At 42.8% G+C, this 20981-nt stretch overlaps 1 protein-coding gene across 2 annotated transcripts in view; it reads right to left on the bottom strand.

The window, feature by feature from the left end:
* Positions 1–6820: 6820 nt before the first annotated feature.
* The window catches only part of HNRNPAB (heterogeneous nuclear ribonucleoprotein A/B), a 31274-nt gene continuing 17113 nt past the window's right edge, over positions 6821–20981 (bottom strand). For both annotated transcript variants that reach the window (XM_044280871.1, XM_044280872.1), the window contains exons 5-9: positions 13016–13147; positions 12210–12303; positions 10137–10292; positions 9956–10036; positions 6821–7130 (exon numbers count right to left, since the gene is read on the bottom strand). In XM_044280871.1, the coding sequence (XP_044136806.1) occupies positions 9966–10036; positions 10137–10292; positions 12210–12303; positions 13016–13147 (453 nt within the window). In that variant the 3' untranslated portion in view covers positions 6821–7130; positions 9956–9965. The remainder of the gene's footprint in view (positions 7131–9955; positions 10037–10136; positions 10293–12209; positions 12304–13015; positions 13148–20981) is intronic.

Here is a 20981-nt window from a genome sequence, read left to right as displayed (position 1 = left end):
CATGGTTGATCAGAGATCAGTCTGTAAGAGGAAGGGTCCTCCGGATCCTTTCCTTTTTTGTGAATTAAGGTAATCAAAGCTGTGTTCATAGGTTCAGAGATGGTTTGTCCTACTATAGAAGAATAGAGTGTAGCGAGCACAGGAGATATGAGTATTTAGGGCCTTGTAAAAATTAGCAGAGTATCCATCAGGACCAGGTACTTTGCCAGAGGGGAAAACTTTTATAGTGGACTGGGGCATTTACATTTGTGAGTTGTTCCGAAATTTTTGGGAGGGAGATAGGCCTCCAAAAATTCCCTACCCTTTCCCAAATCTCACCATCTCCTCTGGTAGAAGCGATCAAAGTAATCTCCTAGAAGATTGGTTATCAGCCGTGGTCTGCGCTCCCTAGCCCCATCCTTTCCCTTAATGCAGTGTATTTGGGTCCTTAGGCACCTGCCTTTTGCTAAAGATGATAGTAATCGTCCTGATTTGTGCCCAAATTTGTGCAATGTGAAATTTCGTTTTCTTGAAACTTTCTTGCTAGTCAGCCCAAATATCAAACTCTCTCTTCGCCAACACCCATTTACTTTTGGCCTCTGGGGTCTGAGCGGAGAGAAAGTCCACATAAGAGGACCTAAAAGACTCTGCCTTTTTGAAAGCGCTCTCTTGCTACTTTCCTAATGGAGGATGTGTACGCCAACAGACTCCCTCGGAGTACTGCCTTTCCAGGCTCCCAAAATAGTATTGGCGACTGAATATGGCCTTTGTTATTGTCCACAAACTCCATCCACCATCCCTGGAGTAATTTATGGAAATTTTCATCCCGTAGCAGGAAGTCAGGGAATCTCCAGATATATTCATTCCCCCTGGGATACTGATCAGTAAGATCTAGAAGAGGGGAGTGATCCGATATTACCATGTCTGAAATTACAACATCAGAGACTAAGGGGATATGAAAACAATCAATTCTAGACCAACTGTCATGAACATGTGAGTAATGCATGAATTCTCTATCCTGTGGGTGGAAAAGCCTCCAACAGTCTTGAAGAAAAGTATTAGTGGCAAAATCTTACAATGTTACCTGCTGCTTTTGGGTTTTATCACTTTTCTTATCCTCCCGTGTGTTTATGACCAAGTTGAAATCTCCCCAAATTAACTTTTGGATGAGAATCATAAAGTATCTTGTGACTCACAACCTCAAGAAAACCACGCTGGTTGTGATTAGGAGCGTAAAGATTGTACAAGCTATAATCTCCAAAAGTGCCAGATATATGAATATGCACCATCCTATGTTGATCCCATAGTTGCAGAGTGAAAAACCAAGAGCTTACAGTATAATAAACTGAAAAAACAAAACTGTAGAACATAGAAAAAAACATTGGACAATAACATAACGTCAAGTGACCTTCCTTTTTCCTGGAACTTGCAGCAATAACCTCACCGGCATTCCTTCAACTTATATCACACCCCGCATCAACATTTTCCTACCCCACACAGGACAGTCCTTTTGATCTTCAGTAATTGGCAAGATGATGTCTGGCTGAAAGTCTTTTCTCTTTGGGAGAATTACGAACACTTGACTGGGAGACTGTGGGGATACGGTTTCAATCTTGCCACCCGCTTGGCGCTTCAGAGGCCCTCCGTCTGGTGTCAGCTACTTTCATTACTGCTCCCCCATCTTATAGGAGTCGTAAATAGGTTTCTGCTTCTTTTGGATCCAACAAATTGGCAGATTTCACAGTCGCCTTGATTCACTTTCAAAACTGCGGGGTACATGAGTTGAAACTTGACCTCCATTTTATGCAGACCTGAACAAACAACACTAAACGCTCTCCTTTTGCTTGTGACTTCAGAAGAGAAATTGGCAAAAAAGGAGAGTTTGATGGCCCCTCAGGATCAGCGGCTCCCTTCTCATTCTATAGGCCCGCAAAATGTCCTCTTTATCCGAATAGTCCAAGTATTTACCGATAGCTTGGCGTGGTCTTTGGTTTGAGCGAGCTGGAGACATATTAGACAGATCTCTTAAAAGGGCCCACTCTGTGCGCTCTCCACTCTTCTTGTTGCAGGTAGTCCCAACGCCTGTGGCAAATCAGTGTCAAAGAGGCGACGCAACTCCTGAGGCGGCACCGATTCAGGCACCCCCACTAGCCTCAGGTTACTTCTCTGGGACCTGTTTTCCTAGGTCCTCAACCGTCTCATGAAGGCGATTAGCCAGTTGCAATAAATCCATGAATTAAGCGGAAACGTCTGCAGAGTCCTCTTTCAAACATGCCAGCCTTTGTTCCACCTCCTCAAACAGATGGTCATAGAGGGCAACCTCTTCATGCAGCTTATTCAGAGCTGCTTGTATGGTATTAGAGAGGGAGGCTATTATATCATGGGCAAGCTGCTTTGCCACTTCTATGGCTAATAGCTTAATGTCCACTGTACCTCCAGTAGATTCGAATAGATCCGCCTGTGTCTGCAGGGGCGCTGTCCTTTCTCTCTGGTGCCTCGTGCGCCACTGTCTAAGAGGGGGTCGGGGCCATCTTTGATTATGAACGGCCGTCTGCGGAGGAGTTGCTGCGGCTGGAAGGGGTCTTTTGCCCGTTCCGAGGAGGTAGCACTCCATACAACTGAGGGAGCAGGTGAGTATGGAGTTTTCTCCTGTAATGCCAGGGAGGATGTGTGTTCAGAGCGGGACTGGTAAGTGTTAGCAGTGAGGAGCTAGCTGCAACACGACCTCACATACCAGCGCCGGAACCGGAAGCCATAACAGGGCATCTTGAGTCCTGTATTGTTATTTATCATCACTACCTTCCCGAGTCAGGAGATGTTAACTGCTGCGTGCCCCCCTCCTTAACTTGGAAGCTTATGCTTCAATACTTTCTCCCACATTTCCACTCGATTATATTTAATTTCATCCATTGACCCCTTGGATGTGATATCCCTTTCCCAGGCTCCCTCTCCGTCCTGGAACCCCGATTCTCCGCCACCCGTGATCACCATGGTAGGCGCATAAAAGCACATCAAAAGGTGATAAAGATATCGAATTGGATCATGGACATCACGGGGACATGCAACATGGTGGACAAGTATGTGTGCACACGCCTACCAGTACTGAATGATGGGTCTGCCCCCTTCAACTTCTGGGTCTCCAAATTGGGCACATGGCCTGAGCTTGCCCTTTACGTCTTTGAGGTGCTGGTCTGCTCTGCAGCCAGTGTATTGTCTGAATGTGTGTTTAGCATGACTGGAGGGGGTTATATCAGGTTATATTTCCTAATATTTTGGGGTGTACCCCAATAAAAAAATACATTTAAAAAAACAAAAAGCAGTGTAGTCTACCTCCTCCACTTCCACCTACACCGCCTCCTCAACCTACTCCATATGGACCTCATCCTCCTAGATAAAGATTATTATTTTGTATTTTTACCTATTTTATGTCATTTCCCTATCCACATTTGCAGCCCTTTCCATGACATTTTTAGAGCCATTTTAGTGCTCCAAAGTTCGGGTCCCCATTGACTTCAATGGGGTTCAGGGTCAAGTTTGGGTCCCGAACTTTTTTGTGAAGCACGGCAAAACCAGTCCATCCAGGTGTCCGCTCAACTCGTCGTAGCTTAGCCCGGGGGTGGTCATCTGTTCCCTACCCGCTAACATACCTTGCAGGTCCTACAGTACTGGTCTATGTCCTGTGTGATTCCGGGCCAAAAGAAGGTCTGAGTCAATCTATTCCGGGTTTTCTTTATCCCTTAATGTCCAGCTAGGGGAATGTCGTGGCTAATCCACAACAGTTCGGTATTTGCGGGGCACTATTAGTTCTTTTTAGGTCACTTGGTCGGCCCCCCCTCTCCGATCTCATCTGTCACCCTGTATAACCGTCCTTTATCCCATTGATCCATGGTCTGTGCCTACGTGGGGTTTCGCTACAGCTCTGCCGTAACCTGGTAGGATCTTCCTATTGTACCTTCTCAAAATCTTGGTGTCCCAGTAACCTAGTGAGGTTTAATGCAAGGGTCAGGACATCAGTTCCTACCTGGTGTTCCTGAGTGCGGTCTCCGTGGCCCGGATCTGCTGCAGAGTAGTCATGGGTAAAGCTCCCTCCTGGGCTGGCATAAACTGGGTGATCATACATCCCAAGTCATTCTCCAACAGCACTACAGCTGGCAGGTCAGCCATAACCCCCACCTCCAGTGATTTTGCTCCCGTCATAGTCAGCCTCCTTGGTTACTCTGTATGCCTTCCGTTTCAAGATAGGATATGTTCTATTATCCGGATAACCGACAAGGATAGGACTGTTCCATCAGCTGTACCGTTAGAAAAAACAAAACAATGCACAGAGACGTCATCCATACTTTTTGCAGACCGCAAAATAATGAAAAAGCTGTACGGTCATGTGCAAGAGGCCTTACCAGTACTGGCTGTTGCTCAAGTGGGCCCATCTCTGTAATTTGACCAGAGGTATGGTAAAAGGTCTCTAGAACACATTCTGCCTTCTCATTCGCCAAGGGTCTGATCCCTCTCTTTGCTAATAAATGCCTTCCTACATGGAGTACACTGCTACAAGCTTCTAAAATAACCACTATTGTGCAATTGTACAGTAACTAAGCCTACCTTTGTAACATCAGGAAAGGGAGCTTGGGCATGCCTTTACACAGGAGATATCCTTGATACTGTCAAGCTTGCATGGTATAGAACACCAGATTTCCTTTTTTAAGATAGTCACTCCCGATGAACACTAGATGTGGGCACTCCCACATACTTTGGGATTGTCACCTAATAAAGCACTTTTGGTCCGACGTGATACGTCAAGTCGGATATGCCCAGCCACTGAATAAAGGATTTTTTCTACTTTTGCTCCCATTGGGCTACATCCATCTTTACAGCATCAAGATTGTTGGTCCCAATTCACTGGTGATCACACTTACACCCCCCATACCCTGGAAATGTGGATTGATAAAGTCAGATCCGCAGGCTAGAAGATCTAGTGTGGTGCGAAAAAGTTGTGAAATCTCTCCGAATATTGTCACCTTGGATTGACTATGGCTCAGATATCCCAAAGAGTTCACCTAATACTGAATGCTTGGGTCTTTTATTTAACTCACATATCTAAGTCTCATTTGACCCTCATTGAAACTCCTTAGCCATTGATTTGGGAGTTTACTTGATCCTAAGAATACTCATGATTCCTAAGTGGGGAATCTGGAGCGTACAGTTTTTTTTATTACTTTTTTTTAACTGAACAGCATTAAAATGTATTGGAGTCAGTTGTTGTCCAAAGTCACATGACTTTGGTCAATTCCTACTGTATGCATATGAGCATATGGAAAAATAACTTAAAATGGCAATCGAACTGCATTTAGTACCGATGTGCCAAAGCCCAGTTGGATTGCCACTTTAAGTTGTTTTTCAATACACAGATATACATACAGATGTAATTAACCAAAGTCTCATGACTTTGGACAAAAACTTTGGCTCCACAGACCCAATAGATTTTTATGCTATACAGATATAGCATTAAACTATAAGTATTTTAACCAATCTATGATCCGAAAGTCATTTTGCTCAAGCCTAGATTCAAGACCAGTGCATATTTAGGAGGGTGCCCCTTAGCCTCCAACACACCTTCCTGGATACAGGGGTGTCCAAACTTTTCGAAGAGTGCCAGATTTGATGAAGTGAACATGTGTGAGGGATGACTATTTTGCCTGAAATTCTTTGAACCATTAAAATTAAATGCAAATTAACATTTTCATTTGACTCACATGCTCTTGTAAGAAAATTGCTGTTGTGACACAAACAGCTTTAAGTTGCTTTCACTTTAATCTGCAGTTGTGCGCCGTTAGCTTGTCATATGTGCCATGTCTTGACTAGTGTCTCTTGACATTACATTCCTTATAAACAGCCACAGTCTCTTGGCATATCAGACAGCAATTTCATATTTCAGTGAAAAAAATATTCCACTTTCCACCTGTCCCTCACTGTCAACCTTTCGTTTCTTATATGTAGTTGCAATTATAAAAAAAATGGCCAGAAGGGGAGAAGTTATGTAGTGAGTACTAGGAGCACAATCAGATGATCAAATTATAACAGTGACCGGTTAATGAAGGGTATGACAGCTTGCTACCACAGATTCCTATTATGCTCCCTTGTCTGCTTTATTATACAAGTATCCTGAGTTCACAGCCCTGTCTGCCTTCCAGTATGTTTTTTTTTTCCTTCAATAGGCTTAAAAGCCCTTTGGTTGCCCTTGTGGCTGCGTATGGAGGCACAGGGAGAAGTAAAGGCCAAATATAGAACTTATGGTGCCCCAACAGGGGATCACAATACTCTTCTAGAGCTGGTCATTACAGACAGCAATATCCAATATTTTAAATCGCTGGGGGTGAGGGGGTTAAAGAGCACACATTCCTACATTTGAAAGTTTATTTTGTAAAACTATCCTGTATGGGACTTTTCCAATGCAGCATGATGCATGCTGTATTGTACTGCACTGCAAAAGAGCCTGGGGGCTCATAGGCTCCCATAGCTGTCAAGCACCAAAGACTTTGCAAGGACTCAAGCTTCCATTGCACCCAGTGGCTGCATGGCAGGGAGCAGGTGGGTGAAAAGGGATCCCCTCACTCCAAATGTAGACATAGTGGTCAGCAATGACCGCAGCATCTAAGGGTTAATCTGACAACACGGGAGTTTGCAGCAATGCCATAAAAATCAGCAGGGGTCAGGCTGCTGATCAGGCAAGAACCTGTGCTCCCTGTACATGTACTGCAATGGCTGGGAAGGGGTTAAGGGTTATAAAAAATAAAAAAAAATTACACATTCACTTATCCACATTCCAACCATAAACTGAAACAGGTTACTCAAAGTTGATTTTATTTCAAAAGCTTTGATAGCTTCAAAAATGTAATGGTGAATTTGCACATGTAAAATACCTTACAATACATTAGAATCCAAAAAGGTACCAAAAAGTACAGTAAAATTAACACTTCCAAATCTGGAAATGTATGACACAAACAATACTAAATAAAAAGGTGGAAGTTGACACTGGTTCCCTAGGATGAAGCCTTCTGTACAAAAGGAGCGAGAGTCCATACTTAACTCCAAAAGGCAGTTCCTAGATGCAGAGCTGCAGTTTAAGCAGGCCCCAAAAATCAGCTGCATTTAACCTAGTGACAAAATATATATATATATAATCACTTATTCATATAAATACCAGCAAAACATTTAATTTTCAGTGTTCATGCAATTCTGAATTAAACCCAAAATTAGAGGCATTTTGGCAATTAGTGTGCACTCACAGAATACTTTAATACATTGTGAAGTACCCATAGCGAGACTACTATGATCAGTTCTATAATGCTTTTGGTATATTCTGTATGTCATAGCATTACCAATCATTCAAACTGACAGGCAGCATGATAAACAGCCCAACAGACATGCATACATGGCAGTCTGGTTCCTCTAAGCATCAGCCAACATGGCAAAAACAGGAACGAAGTGCTCAGATGAAGACCGGAAGAACCCCTTTCTCTGAGATTTGTATACGGAACCTATACTCCGGATTAGGGTTTAGAAAAGTGTTTAGATTGCTGTATTTGAGCCTCAACCTCTTAAGACAGGCATGTCTAAACTGCGGCCCTCCAGCTGTTGCAAAACTACGACTCCCAGCATGCTCCAATAGCTGTAAGCTATCCAGGCATGCTGGGAGTTGTAGTTTTGGAACAGCTGGAGGGCCACAGTTTGGACATGCCTGTCTTAAAGGGGTTGTCCAGGTTCAGAGCTGAACCTGGACATCCTCCATTTTCACCCCGGCAGCCCCCCTGACATGAGCATCGGAGCAGTTCATGCTCCGATGCTCTCCTTTGCCCTGCGCTAAATCGCGCAGGGCAAATGCATTTTTCTGAGTTCCGGTGACGTACCGGGGCTCTCTATGGGGCTGACAGGAACCCCGGTGACGACACCGGCACTGATGGGCGGGATTTGGCTCTGCCCTAGCCAGTAAAACGGCTAGGGCAGAGCTAAAGCCCGCCCCTCAGAGCCGGTGACGTCACCGAACACACTGCTGGGCGGAAGTTACCGCCCGGCAGTGTGTTATTGTAAACACAAGAGCCTGTGCTCTTGCGATCTAGCGCAGGGCACGGGAGCGCATCAGAGCATGAGATGCTCCGATGCCAGGCTCAGGAGGGCTGCCGGGGTGAAAATAAGGGTATGTCCGGGTTCAGCTCTGAACCCGGACAACCCCTTTAAGACAACTACCTTAATATTGACTGCTACTGTAGAATGTATGGCCTCCGGAGAGCTTTTCAAAGATTCAGCAAATATTGTTAGACTGTCTTGTCTATCAAGTCACTGTTTTTTCAAATTATTGTATCAAAATAAGCCAAACTCCTCATTAAGAGGCATGAAGCAGAGATTGGCTTAGTACTATAAGTAATTTATGCAAATGAACAACGTGACACGATAGAGGCAAGACAAAGCAAGTCTTGCAATAGCTGATGAAACTTTGAGAAGTCCTCTGGAGCTCATACATTTTTACAGTAGTACAGTTGATATTAACAACAAAGTTTAAAAATTGTGTTCGGCTAGAACTGAACCAGAGTTTGGCACCAAGGTTTTCAGTAATTGAAAATTACATGAATTTGTGAAGTAATTATGGTACATTGTAATACTGTACGGGGCAGGAGCTTCAAAGTTTTATGTGAATAAGCTTCAGATGAAGCATCCGAAGTCAATTCACTGATCCCTAGTTATCAGTATCTGATCACTGATGCCCACGTGGAACAGCTGCTGAAGACACCAGTACTCACAATAGCACCATGGCTTTCTCTGCTCACCAAGCACAGCACCATCCATTTGATAGCTGCTGCGCTTATTGCAGATGGACCAACTGAAATGAATGTGGTTAAAGCTGTGCCTAGCCCATGTGACCAATTAACAGGTCACAGCCTAAAGAAAGCTGCGAGAAGGCAGCTAAGCCAGCGCAACTGCTGTCTCACCAGGCTGATCAGCAGGGGTCCCAGGCCTCCATTCCCCATAGAACAGATACTGAACACTAAGTCTCAAACCGTTTTAAAGAGGTGGTGTCACCATAAAATGCAATACAATCTGCAGGCATTAGCATCTGACAGCATTCTGTGCAAGTGTGTATAGCGAGCCACTCACTGATAATCTCCCAAATGAACAATGGGAGGAGGGACTTAGAACTTGTACATTTAAAGGGAACCTGTCACCGGTTTTATGGTGTCCTAAGGGCAACATAAATAAGTGACTGATTCTCTTAGCAAAATGCTGGGTCACTTTCTTTAATTGACCCAGTCAATCTGCCAACATCTTGTATTGAAAAGCTGCAGCTGATAATGATGAGTCATGAATATTCATGAGCTCCTGACTCTCCCTGCCCACCTGCTGCTGAGTGACAGTTTCCATAGGAATCAGCAGGTGGGCAGGGGAGTGGCTATAGCTCTGAATTAAATATACGCCGGACTCAATGACATCACGCCGGACTCGAAACAGCTCACTGGCATGCGGCATCTTTGTGTGTATATTATGAGGTAACCATCTGTCACACCAGTAAGTGAATACATCTAAGGTACTTTTTAGTAGTTAATGATTGTATATAATTAGTTAGATTATAATCAAATATCCACATTACAGGTTCCCTTTAAGTTTCACTGACTATTCACAAACCCATCAACCTGCTCAGCTCTTCCTGCAGATTGCACTACGTTTTGTGGTGGCAGCTTCTCTAAGACCTGCCAGTCACTGATGCATTTAAAACTTCAGTTATGTCCACCTGGCAAATTTTGCAAAAGGCAAACTCCACTATGCTTCTCACTTTGAAGGCCATGACCTGCTTACATTTTAGCCCAATTCCAGTGGAGTCCACCCTGGTACCACTCCAAGAAAAACATCTTTATGCTGGCCACAACTAAAATACAATGTTAAGTCCCAGACAACCCCCTTTAAAGTCTGGAATTTGACCAATGCATACCTGAAGAAAGTCAATATGGCTTGTAGTTATTTTGATGGCCACCACGTCTAGGAGCTTTGCCATAATTTGCACTGCCCTGACCTAATGGGAAACAACAAAGGCCTTAGAAAACAGATTCAGCATTGCTCAGTGTGTAGAGATTATAAGTTTGACAGTAACTAGTCAATCCAAAAGCACTTACTGTAATCATAACCTGGTCCATATCCATAATACCCATATCCAGAGTAGTCATAGTTTCCATAGCCACTATATCCCTGTTGGCCATAGCCATATCCCTGATTGCCATAACCTTGGTTCCAGTAATTGTTGTATCCTTGATTCCAACTCTGTCCTTGACCTAAGAATAGATATTTTTCAGCACATACCATCCAAAACAGATTTATATTAAAGTAAAAAGTGGACCAGTCCAATTAACACTTTCCTGCCAGATTTACTGTCTTCGCATTTTTGTTTTTCACCCCTTTGCCTTACCACCAACTTAATTTTTCTGTTCAGTCAAGAGGACTTGTTTTTTGCAGAACAAATTCATTTCTAATGGTGCCATTTAATATTGCATAGGATTAGTGGAAAGCTGGAGAAAAAGTGGGGTGGAAAGGGAAAAATGCAATTCTGCTACAGTTTTGTCTTTACAGCATTTACTATGCGGTAAAGCAGACTTAGTTTTTTTGTATTAAAACGCAAGAAACTAGAAGTTATGATCAGCCATATTATCATTCCCACAACTTTTTTTTATAGTTTTGTCTAGATACGTCAGGGCTCATTTGTTGCAGGACAACCTGTAGTTTACCATTTTGGCATGCATGACTGATCACTTACATTTTAGGTAGTGATTAACTGCAAATATGATTTGTACGTTACGCCACTGTATGAGATAAGTATGTTTTGTGGCGATGTCCGTGTAATTTTTTTTTAAGTTATTTTTATTTTGGGGGAAGGCAGAGATTTGAATTCATACATTTATTTTAAAACTACTGCCTTCTCTGAAATCACACACTGCAGCTGGGCCAAGGCATGTGCAGTACCATAACACTTGTAGGCAACTGCACCATGCATCATGAGCCAGCAAGGATGAATCGTTCATTGGATAATCAGTGGTACAGTTAACATCGCCAGCTCACTGCTGAATAGCGTCTCTATGAACACTAGTTAGGCTACTTTCACACCTGCGTTAGGTGCAGATCCGTCTGGTATCTGCACAGATGGATCTGCTCCTATAATGCAAACGCTGGTATCCGTTCAAAACAGATCTGTTTGCATTATTCTTTAAAAAAAAAGTCCAAGTCAAAACGGATCCGTCCTGACTTCAATTGAAAGTCAATGGGGACAGATCAGTTTTCAATTGCACCATATTGTGTCAGTGAAAACGGATCCGTCCCCATTGTAAGTCATGACGGATCCGTTTGGCTCTGCATCGCCAGGCGACACCAAAACGCTGCAAGCAGCGTTGGTGTCTGCATCGCAGAATGGAGGTGGAACAGATCCTTATCCATTCAGAATGCATTGGGGCTGAAGCAATCCGTTTTGAACGGTTTGAGATCCTTGAAACAGATCTCACACAGAATTCAAAACGCCAGTGTGAAAGTAGCCTTAGTGATGAGCTTTTCAGTTCTTGGACCTCAAGACAGGATCCACCATTCACAATAGGTCATTATACAATGAAAGAACAGCAGCTTTGGCAATGACCTCTACACAGGTCACAGCATGCCTAGAAAGCTCTCCCATACGAGTCAAAAAGATGGCCCATGTGGCTGTTGTAAAGCAATTTTCTTAATGCCAGCATGGTTAGGTGTCTGCACAGTTTTGGAAGCTATAGGAGTGATTGTAAGACAGACGAGATGCATCTGTCCTTTATACTTTGTGCTTTTATGATCCACTCTGGCTCTTTGCTTTCAGAACTGCATGCAGTAACCTGAGGGTGTTGAAAAAGCGCAGTTGGGATGCAGTTACTGCATCGAACACACATCGACAGTTTTTAAATCTAACCAGCTGCAGTGAAACACTGATTAAATGATTAGTTAGGTGCCAAATGCCATAACGGCTTTGTGAATGTGTTAGCCGATGCACTAACTGCGTGCAGCTTAACTGTGTGCCAGCACCCTAAATGCTGCAAGAAGCTCAGGCATGATGGCAGCAATAAAAAAAAACAAAAAAAAAAAAAACTGTGTAGCTATCTGGTTTTACAAGCATATATAGCTCCAGGCAGTGAATTTACCCCAATACATCATCTGACTTTTTATAGTTCTTTATAACATACCTTTTCCACCCCGTCCACCTCTACCACCAAAACCTCCTCGCCCACCATACTGTTGCTGATATACTTCTTTTGGTTGGGCAATCTTGATCTCACACTGAAATAAAAATGTTATGCCAGTGAAAAGTCATACCTAGCCAGCAAAAAAGTTACATAAGGAGGGTTGGTGGGGGCCATGGCAAAATCAAACAAGCAAATGCCATTTCAGCACAATTTTAATCATTGCATAGAAGTGTATAGCTTGATACACTGATTAGTCAGCACAAGCCGTTACGTTAAAGGGGTTGTTTCGTCTCACCGTTACCAAGGTAAGATGGCGCTGTCCCAACCTCCTGGCTGGGAAACAGTGCTGCAGCGCTCACCATTTCAGTAGCTTCCATTGCAGTGTTTGAGCATTACAAAAACCATAGTACAGCAGGTTATGCCATTTCCAAGATGGGGCTCTTGTGCACAAATTTGTTCTACATTTTTTGCAGGATGGATACAAACCCATTCTTTCCAACAGCTGCGCGAAAATATATATTTTACACATATCCAATTCTTGTCCATTTTTTATAGAGGACCAGACATTCTGCTTCACAAAATGCAGAATCTGTTTTGCAGACTGCAAAAACAGCAATGTCTTTGCGCATGATTTATAACTCAGAAGCAGCATAGCTGTGTTAAGCAGTTTCCATATGGGAGCTACTGAAACAGCAAGCGCCAGAGACTTTCCTTAGTAATGGCAAGATGTGACAACCACATTATGTAGCCCAAACCAGACACCTGCATTAGAAAACAGTCAAAAAAAAATTTATAAAATAAATTACCTTGCTACCACTGACGTTATGGAACTTCTTTTCCAATATCTTTTTTACAGGTTCTTCTTCTTTAAACGTAATGAAGACAAAGCCTCTTCTTTTATTAGTTTTTGGATCCATTGGAAGTTCAACTGATTCAATCTGAAATGTTTCAGAGCAGAATCAAACAGTTACAAAGGTATTTCACACAAACATTAGGGGAAAAAAATTCATCCAAAATATTTGCCATGAAATGGGTAAAAATGTTACTCATTCTGACTCCTGTCTAGGTGACATTTTAACATGTGAATAAATATTTGCTATGCATTTCAAATACAAGACTAACCAATTCCTAATTGCACAATGAAAAAAAGCATGAAATGCATCTATTGAGCAGGTTCTGTACAGTAAGTGAATTCATATGACAACTAGTTGGCAGTGCTAGTTTGTACCTCTATCATTGACATCAGATCCAATGTCAATTCAAAATGCCAGTTAAGAAAACAGGATATCAAAAGAATGCCAGCAATTTAGGTTCAAACTTGTGGCTCTATCACCAATATTGACCCCTCAGTGACCCGACTGTTTTGGGTCTTACTGAACAAGCGTTTTCATTGTCTCCTTCCAAGAGCCATAACGTATTTGTCTATGTAGCTGTATGAGGGCTTCTTTTGCCAGACAAGTTTAATGTTATCATTTTGGGGTACACAAAACTGATTAACAGTTTCTGGGTGGGAGAAGGGACAGCAATACTGCCAGTTTGTTCGAAATTTTGCAGAGTTAATTTTTTGGCATAAAGATCAGTGATCAGTAAAATTAGTGATAATTTTTTTTGTTTTACTAATGTGCAACAATACACCCTCTTTAAAAAAAGATTGTCACCTGGATTTTGCCTAGAGTTGGACATGTGCCGTTAGATCGTTGCTAGCACATCCGCAATACATTCCCCATAACTCAGTGCTTTTATTTAGGCAAAAAAAGATTTTATGTATGTAAATGAGGCAAAAGGCTGTTAATGTATCTGGAGCTCAACCACACCCACTGAAGGAGCCTAGCACCGCCCTGCATCCTCCAAGTCTCCTTGCTACCTGGGGTCACCAAGAGCACTGAAATCTTGCACATGCACGAGTAGGCAGCATAGTGTTCCTGCCCTGTGCTGGCATCAGCCACAGGGAATTAACTGCACATGCGTTGGCTGCGAGATTACAGCGCTCCAACTTTGTGATGTCCGGGAGCAAGGAGGGGATTCGGAGGATGTGGGCGGTACTGGGCTCCTTCACAGTGGGCATGGAGTTAGTAACAGCCCCTTGAGATGGTTGCAAGAAACAGTATGTGAACCCTTTGGAATGATATGGATTTCTGCACAAATTGGTCATAACGTGATCTGATCTTCATCGAAGTCACAATAGATTATAAAAAACAAAACCCCCAAAAAGCATTGCTGCGCGCAAAAACTGCACTTTTTTGCAAAAAAAAAGAAGGTTCACACAGTGAAGAACAGAAAAATACAATTTATGACTTAGGCTACTTTCACACTAGCGTTTGATCGGATCCGTTCTGAACGGATCTGATCATATTAATGCAGACGGAGGCTCGTTCAGTACGGATCCGTCTGCATTAATAACTTAGAAAAATTTCTACGTCCGAAAGTAGCCTGAGCGGATCCGTTCAGACTTTGAATGTAAAGTCAATGGGGGACGGATCCGCTTGAAGATTGAGCCATATGGTGTCATCTTCAAGCGGATCCGTTCCCATTGACTTACATTGTAAGTCTGGACGGATCCGCACAGCCAGGCGGACAGCTGAACGCTCTTGCAGCGTTCAGCTGTCCGCCTGGCCGTGCAGAGGCGAGCGGAGGCTGAACGCCGCCAGACTGATGCAGTCTGAGCGGATCCGCATCCATTCAGACTGCATCAGGGCTGGACGGAAGCGTTCTGCTCCGCTCGTGAGCTCCTTCAAACGGAGCTCACGAGCGGACAGCAGAACGCTTGTGTGAAAGTAGCCTTAGGCCTCATGCACACGCAGATCCACAAAACACGCAAGTGCTTGTTTATTGTTCAAGCTTGTGCCCTTTCATATGAGCCCTTTGTGGGAGTCATGGTCCATCATGAATTCATTAATAAATTACAATTTTAGTTTGATTAATCATTTCCCGATGGAGCTCTGAACTAGTGTGATCACAAGTGACATACTGCTGTTAAAGGGGTATTACCATCTTAGACAATGGGGGCATATCCATTGTCTGATAGGTGCGAGTCCCACCACTGGGACCCGCACCTATATTGAGAACGGAGTGGGGACCGAAGTGGCTGTAGGACCCCAGATTTCCCAGGGTCTGTGCATCACCAAGCGCCAATCCCCGCCTCCCATAGAAATGAATAGAGGGCGGCAGTGCACCCTCCTGCCCCTTCGGGTCTCTGTTCTCGATATAGCTGCGTGTCCCAGCGGTGGGTCCTGCACCTATAAGACAATATCCTAGCAATATGCCCCCATTGTCTGAGATTAGAAAACCCATTTAAGGCCTTTTGCACATGACTGTATGCCCTCAGCAGGCAACCTGTCCCATAGTGGCATTGATTGTGCGCACGGTAGCACACAGCATCATAGTGTACAAAGATTCTGTGCAAGTCGAGCTGCCTGCAGGTCTATTGTCCAAAACTAATAAATCAGGAGCGCAGGACAATAGCCAAGTGTGCGTCCCAACAGTCAGCATCATGATATGCACTCCTGTACGCACGATAAATGGCTATCTGGGACATATGGCCCACTAACGAACACTATACATCTTTTAGTGGATGTAGTCGTGTACAAGAGTCTGAAAGGTGTGGTCCATGATGAGAGCTGAAACCGGACAGACTTAGAATTTCAACCAGACAGTCCCCAAAAGATTAGCAACGGAGCATTTAAATGCTTCAATGCTAAAAACGGAAACAAACGTGACAAACAGATCCGCATTAGACTGATCAGTTTGTACGGATCTGTCTGAATGGCTTCTGTTAGTCTCCGTTTAGTCATTTTATTGACTGATCCTTTTCAAGCAAGTTTCAAACGGATCCATGAAACGCCAGTGTGAAAGTAGCCTAACCTGTCATATGAACACAAAAACATAGTGCCAAAACAGCCATTTTGTTACCTTGCCTCACAAAAAGTAACAGCGCACCCAAAAATCATATGTACACTAAAATAGTAACAAAACTGCCACCTTATCCCGTAGTTTCCAAAATGGAGTCTTTTTTTGGAGTTTGTACCCCAGGGGTGCATCAAGGGGTTCTTCAAATGTGACATGGCAACTTAACCGTGTTAAGTGTGGTTACTAAGGGGTTAAAATTATCCAAGTGAACTACAGAATCAGGGCAATATTGAGTTTTGTTTGGCTGTTAACCCTTGCCGTGTTACTGGTAAATGGATTAAAATTGAAAATCTGCCAATTCTGAAATGTCATCTACATTTTCCTTTGTGGAACACCTAAAGGGTTAACGTTTGTAAAAACTGTTGAATACCTTGAAGGGTGTAGATTCGAAAATAGGTCATTTTTGGGTGGTTTTTGTATGTAAGCCCCACAAAGTTATTTCAGACCTGAACTGGTCCTTAACCCCTTGATCTAACCTGTCAGATGAATGTTGTAAATAAATAAAAAAATAAAAAAACACGGTGCCAAAAAAGCTATTTCTTGTTACCTTGCTGCACAAAAAGTGTAATATAGAGCAACCAAAAATCATATGTACCCTAAACTAGTACCAACAAAACTGCCACCCTATCCTGTAGTTTCTAAAATGGGGTCACTTTTTTGGAGTTTCTACTCTAGGGGCGCATCAGGGGGGCTTCAAATGGGACATGCAAAATCTGCCTTCCAAAAACAGTATGGCATTCCTTCCCTTCTGCACCCTGTCGTGTGCCCGTACAGCGGTTTACAACCACATATGGGGTGTTTCTGTAAACTACAGAATCAGGGCCATAAATGAGTTTTGTTTGGCTGTTTACCCTTGCTTTGTAACTGGAAAAAAAAAATATTAAAATGGAAAAATCTGCCAAAAGTGAAATTTTGAAATTGTATCTCTATTTTCCATTAAATCTTGTGCAACACCTAAAGGGTTAACAAAGTTTTTGGGTGGTTTCTATTATGTAAGCCTCGCAAAGTGACTTCAGAGCTGTAGTGGTCCCTAAATTGTTTTTTTGTAAATTTCTGAAAAATGTCAAGATTTGCTTCTAAACCTCTAAGCCAGGGCTGGCCAACCTGAGGCTCTCCAGCTGTTGAAAAACTACAACTCCCAGCATGTCCAGTCTGCCTACAGCTATCAGTCTACAGCACGGCATGGTGGGAGTTGTAGTTTTACAACAGCTGGAGAGCCGCAGGTTGGCCAGCCCTGTTCTAAGCCCTGTAACATCCCCAAAAAATAAAATAGCATTCCCAAAATAATTCAAACATGAAGTAGACATATGGGGAATGTAAAGTCATCACAATTTTTAGGGTTGTTACTATGTATTACAGAAGTAGAGAAACTGAAACTTAGGTTTTTTTTACTTCATTTTACCAGTGTCATGAAGTACAATATGTGACGAAAAAACACTCAGAACGGCCTGGATAAGTCAAAGCGTTTTAAAGTTATCAGCACTTAAAGTGACACTGGTCAGATTTGCAAAAAATGGCCTGGTCCTAAGGTGTAATAAGGCTGTGTCCTTAAGGGGTTAAAGGGTAACAAGATCATCCCAGCAACAAATTTCTTCAGAGTACACTTTTCATCCAAAAATTATAAGCTAGCAGGATGTGTTTCAACCTGTCCAGCCTCTCAACCGCTTGATATTAAAATGACCAAGGACAATATATAGGTACTCAATATAACACCTGACAATGACAGTCAAATGAAGAGGAAATGACATCATGCAAAAGGAAATAAATTTAATCTACCACATCTATGAGGTTTTTCATCCTTGATAATGTTGATCAGTAGGATGTGGCTATTTGAAAGGAAAAAGATATATCAGGTGATTAAAAACAATTTCATAATCCCTATTGAGACCTCTGGGTTGTAAGGTGTCTAGTGTATGCATTCACAAGGCCTCCCTCCTTAATAGCGCCTTTATATCACCTCCCCTTCACGGTTGATGCACCCGTTCTATGACCTGGTATTTTAACTGATATGGAGGGATTGTGGTTGTGAAAATGGTATGGGTAATAAAAAGATTCTCTCCGTATTGTCGACATGTTTACCGATTCGATCTTTGGCACTTGATCAAATAGATTACATTAGAGGTGTTGCAGGTATAGAAGCCATTGATCTGTAGGGTTTACCATCACCACATTGGAACACTGCATGCAGTGTAAACATGGAAATGTTCCTGGTTTTTGTTGTGAGGGTCCTCTGTGGTCTCTTCATACTACCAATGTCCGCATGTACCAATCTGTCCCTCAAACTTTGACTACGTTTGTTAGATTAATGGGGGATTGTTGAATTCTTCAGCTGTGGGGTATGCTTTCTGCAATATATGCCAATGGTTATGCATGATCTCAAAATGATCGTTGAAAGGATGGAAGGTGTACAAAAGCTATCCGGTTTGTATTCCCCATTTCCTTTTTGGTGTACCTCATCCCCTGACCGTGGTAAAATCTCACTTCTAGCTGCTGTCAATATTCTCAGGATAACCCCTTTCTGAGAACCTGGATGTCATTTCCTCCATTCTAATGGCTTGTTGTACTGGATCAGTGACTATCCTTTTGACCAGTAAGTATTGTGATTTGGGGATGGCCTTTTTCAAGGAAGGGGGGTGAGCACTGAATGCAGAATGAAGCGGTTGAGAGGCTGAATGGGCCAAAACCTGTTCTGCCATCTTATAATTTTTGGGTGAAATAAATTATACTCTTCAGAAGTTGTTGCTGGGATTATCTCTACCTGGTGTATAGGAACAGCCCCTTGCAACACATCCAGGCATCGTGAGCCGTCGTTTTGACTACGCTTAAAGGGTAAATGTCATTTTTTGTTTGATAGTTTATTAAAGCTAGGCATGTATATGAGTTGGGCTACTTTCACACTCGCGTTTTGTGCAGATCAGTCATGGACTGATCCATTCAGATAATACAAATCTGCATCTGTTCAGAACGGATCTGTTTGTATTATCTTTAACATAGCCAAGACGGATCAGTCTTGACCATTGAAAGGAGACCATGGAGGATGGATCCATTTTCTATCTTGCCAGATTGTGTTAGTGAAAACTGATCCATCCCCATTGACTTACATAGTGTGCTCAGTGTTTGGCTCAGTTTCAGACAGACACCAAAACACTGCAAGCAAAGCGGAATGGAGACTGAACTGATGCAAACTGATTTATTCTGAGCAGATCCTTTTCCATTCAGAATGTATTAGCATGCAAACTGATCCTTTAGGATTTCTTGTGATCCCTGAACGGTTCTCAAACGGAAAGCCAAAACACAGAAGTAGACTTAGTCAATGATTGTCAAAAGATCTGTCATTACCTTATAACAGCTTTCATTAATGTACTGTCCCTTTCCACTGCTTCCTCAAACTGGCTTGTCTGGACAGGAAGACGGAGGGGCGGTCCTTCACACTGCATGCCTGCATTAGGCTTCAGAGTGAGGAGGCGTGTCTCAGTAATCCAATCTGATTGGCTGGCAGGGAGCTGCTGGCTACAGCAAGTGTGTATATGAAGTGAGGGAAAGCAGTTTTGGCCTCAGAACTGGCAGAGGAGCCATCTAGAGAAGGTCCTCATAGTAAGTACAATATGAGACAAGAAAACAATCTCAGAATAGCTCAGATAAGTAAAAGCGTTTTAAAGTTACCACAGTGACATTTCAGACTTGCAAAAATGGCCTGCTCCTTAAAGGGAGTCACCACATTTGAGCATATTAGACTGATCCAATAGTGTTATGTGCCACGAGAACTTAAAGGGAACCTGTCACCAGTTTTATGGTGTCCTAACTAAGGGCAATATAAATAAGTGACTCAACACAGAAGGTTTGTACACAAACATAGAAAAGGACTCTTTACGGTAAGAGCAGTGAGACTATGGAACTCTCTGCCTGAGGAGGTGGTGATGGTGAGTACAATACAATTCAAGAGGGGCCTGGATGTATTTCTGGAGTGTAATATTACAGGCTATAGCTACTAGAGAGGGGTTGTTGATCCAGGGAGTTATGCTGATTGGTGTCTGGAAGGATTTTCCCCCTTAAATTGGCTTCTACCTCAGTTTTATTTTGCTTTCCTCTGGATCAACTTGCAGGATCATAGGACAAACTGGATGGACAAGTGTCTTTTTGGCCTTATATACTATGTTACTTAACATACTAACTTCAGAAATTGATTTATACTGTAAAAACCATTCCTCGCGCAGAACCAGTGTGTATTCCCACAAGCTAAAGACACCATCCTCCTGGTTTATTCCACAACCTCCCAGCAAGGTACAGTTGTATGTAATTGATTTTAAATCACCATGCACTTTATTACATGCACTATGAATGGTTTGTAATATTACTGTGATAATGAGATTTATGCAGGACATCTTTTAGTTCCTGTTCACGATGTGTGGTGTACATGAATGAACTGTAACATTCCTAGTAAGGGGAGTGCACTTTTTTTGTATTTGTTGATTAATTGGTAACAACTTTATCATGTATTTATACTTGCACTATGTTTCACCTGACTTGAGAAAGGTTCTGTGAGAACCGAAATGTTGTCACTTGGTGTGAATGAAGAGCACATTTTAGCTTTTAAAGGAAACCTGTCACCATGATTTTGTGCATAGAGCTGGGGACATGGGCTGCTAGCTGGCCACTAGCACATCTGCAGTACCCAGGTCCCATAGCTCTCTGCGCTTGTGTTAAAAAACGTTTTGATTAATATGCAAATTACCTGATACGAGTCCTGTAGCCGGAGATGAGTCCAGTGGAAAGGAGCCCAGCACCGCCCCCCTGTCCTCCGAATCTCCTCTTTGCTGGCTGACGTCAGAGCTGGAGCTCCGAAATCTTGCGATGCGTGAGCTTGTG

Source organism: Bufo gargarizans, chromosome 2 (assembly GCF_014858855.1).
Source record: "Bufo gargarizans isolate SCDJY-AF-19 chromosome 2, ASM1485885v1, whole genome shotgun sequence".
NCBI lineage: Eukaryota > Metazoa > Chordata > Amphibia > Anura > Bufonidae > Bufo > Bufo gargarizans.
Note: the sequence above shows the minus strand (reverse complement) of the source record. Positions and strands in the feature narration are given on the sequence as shown.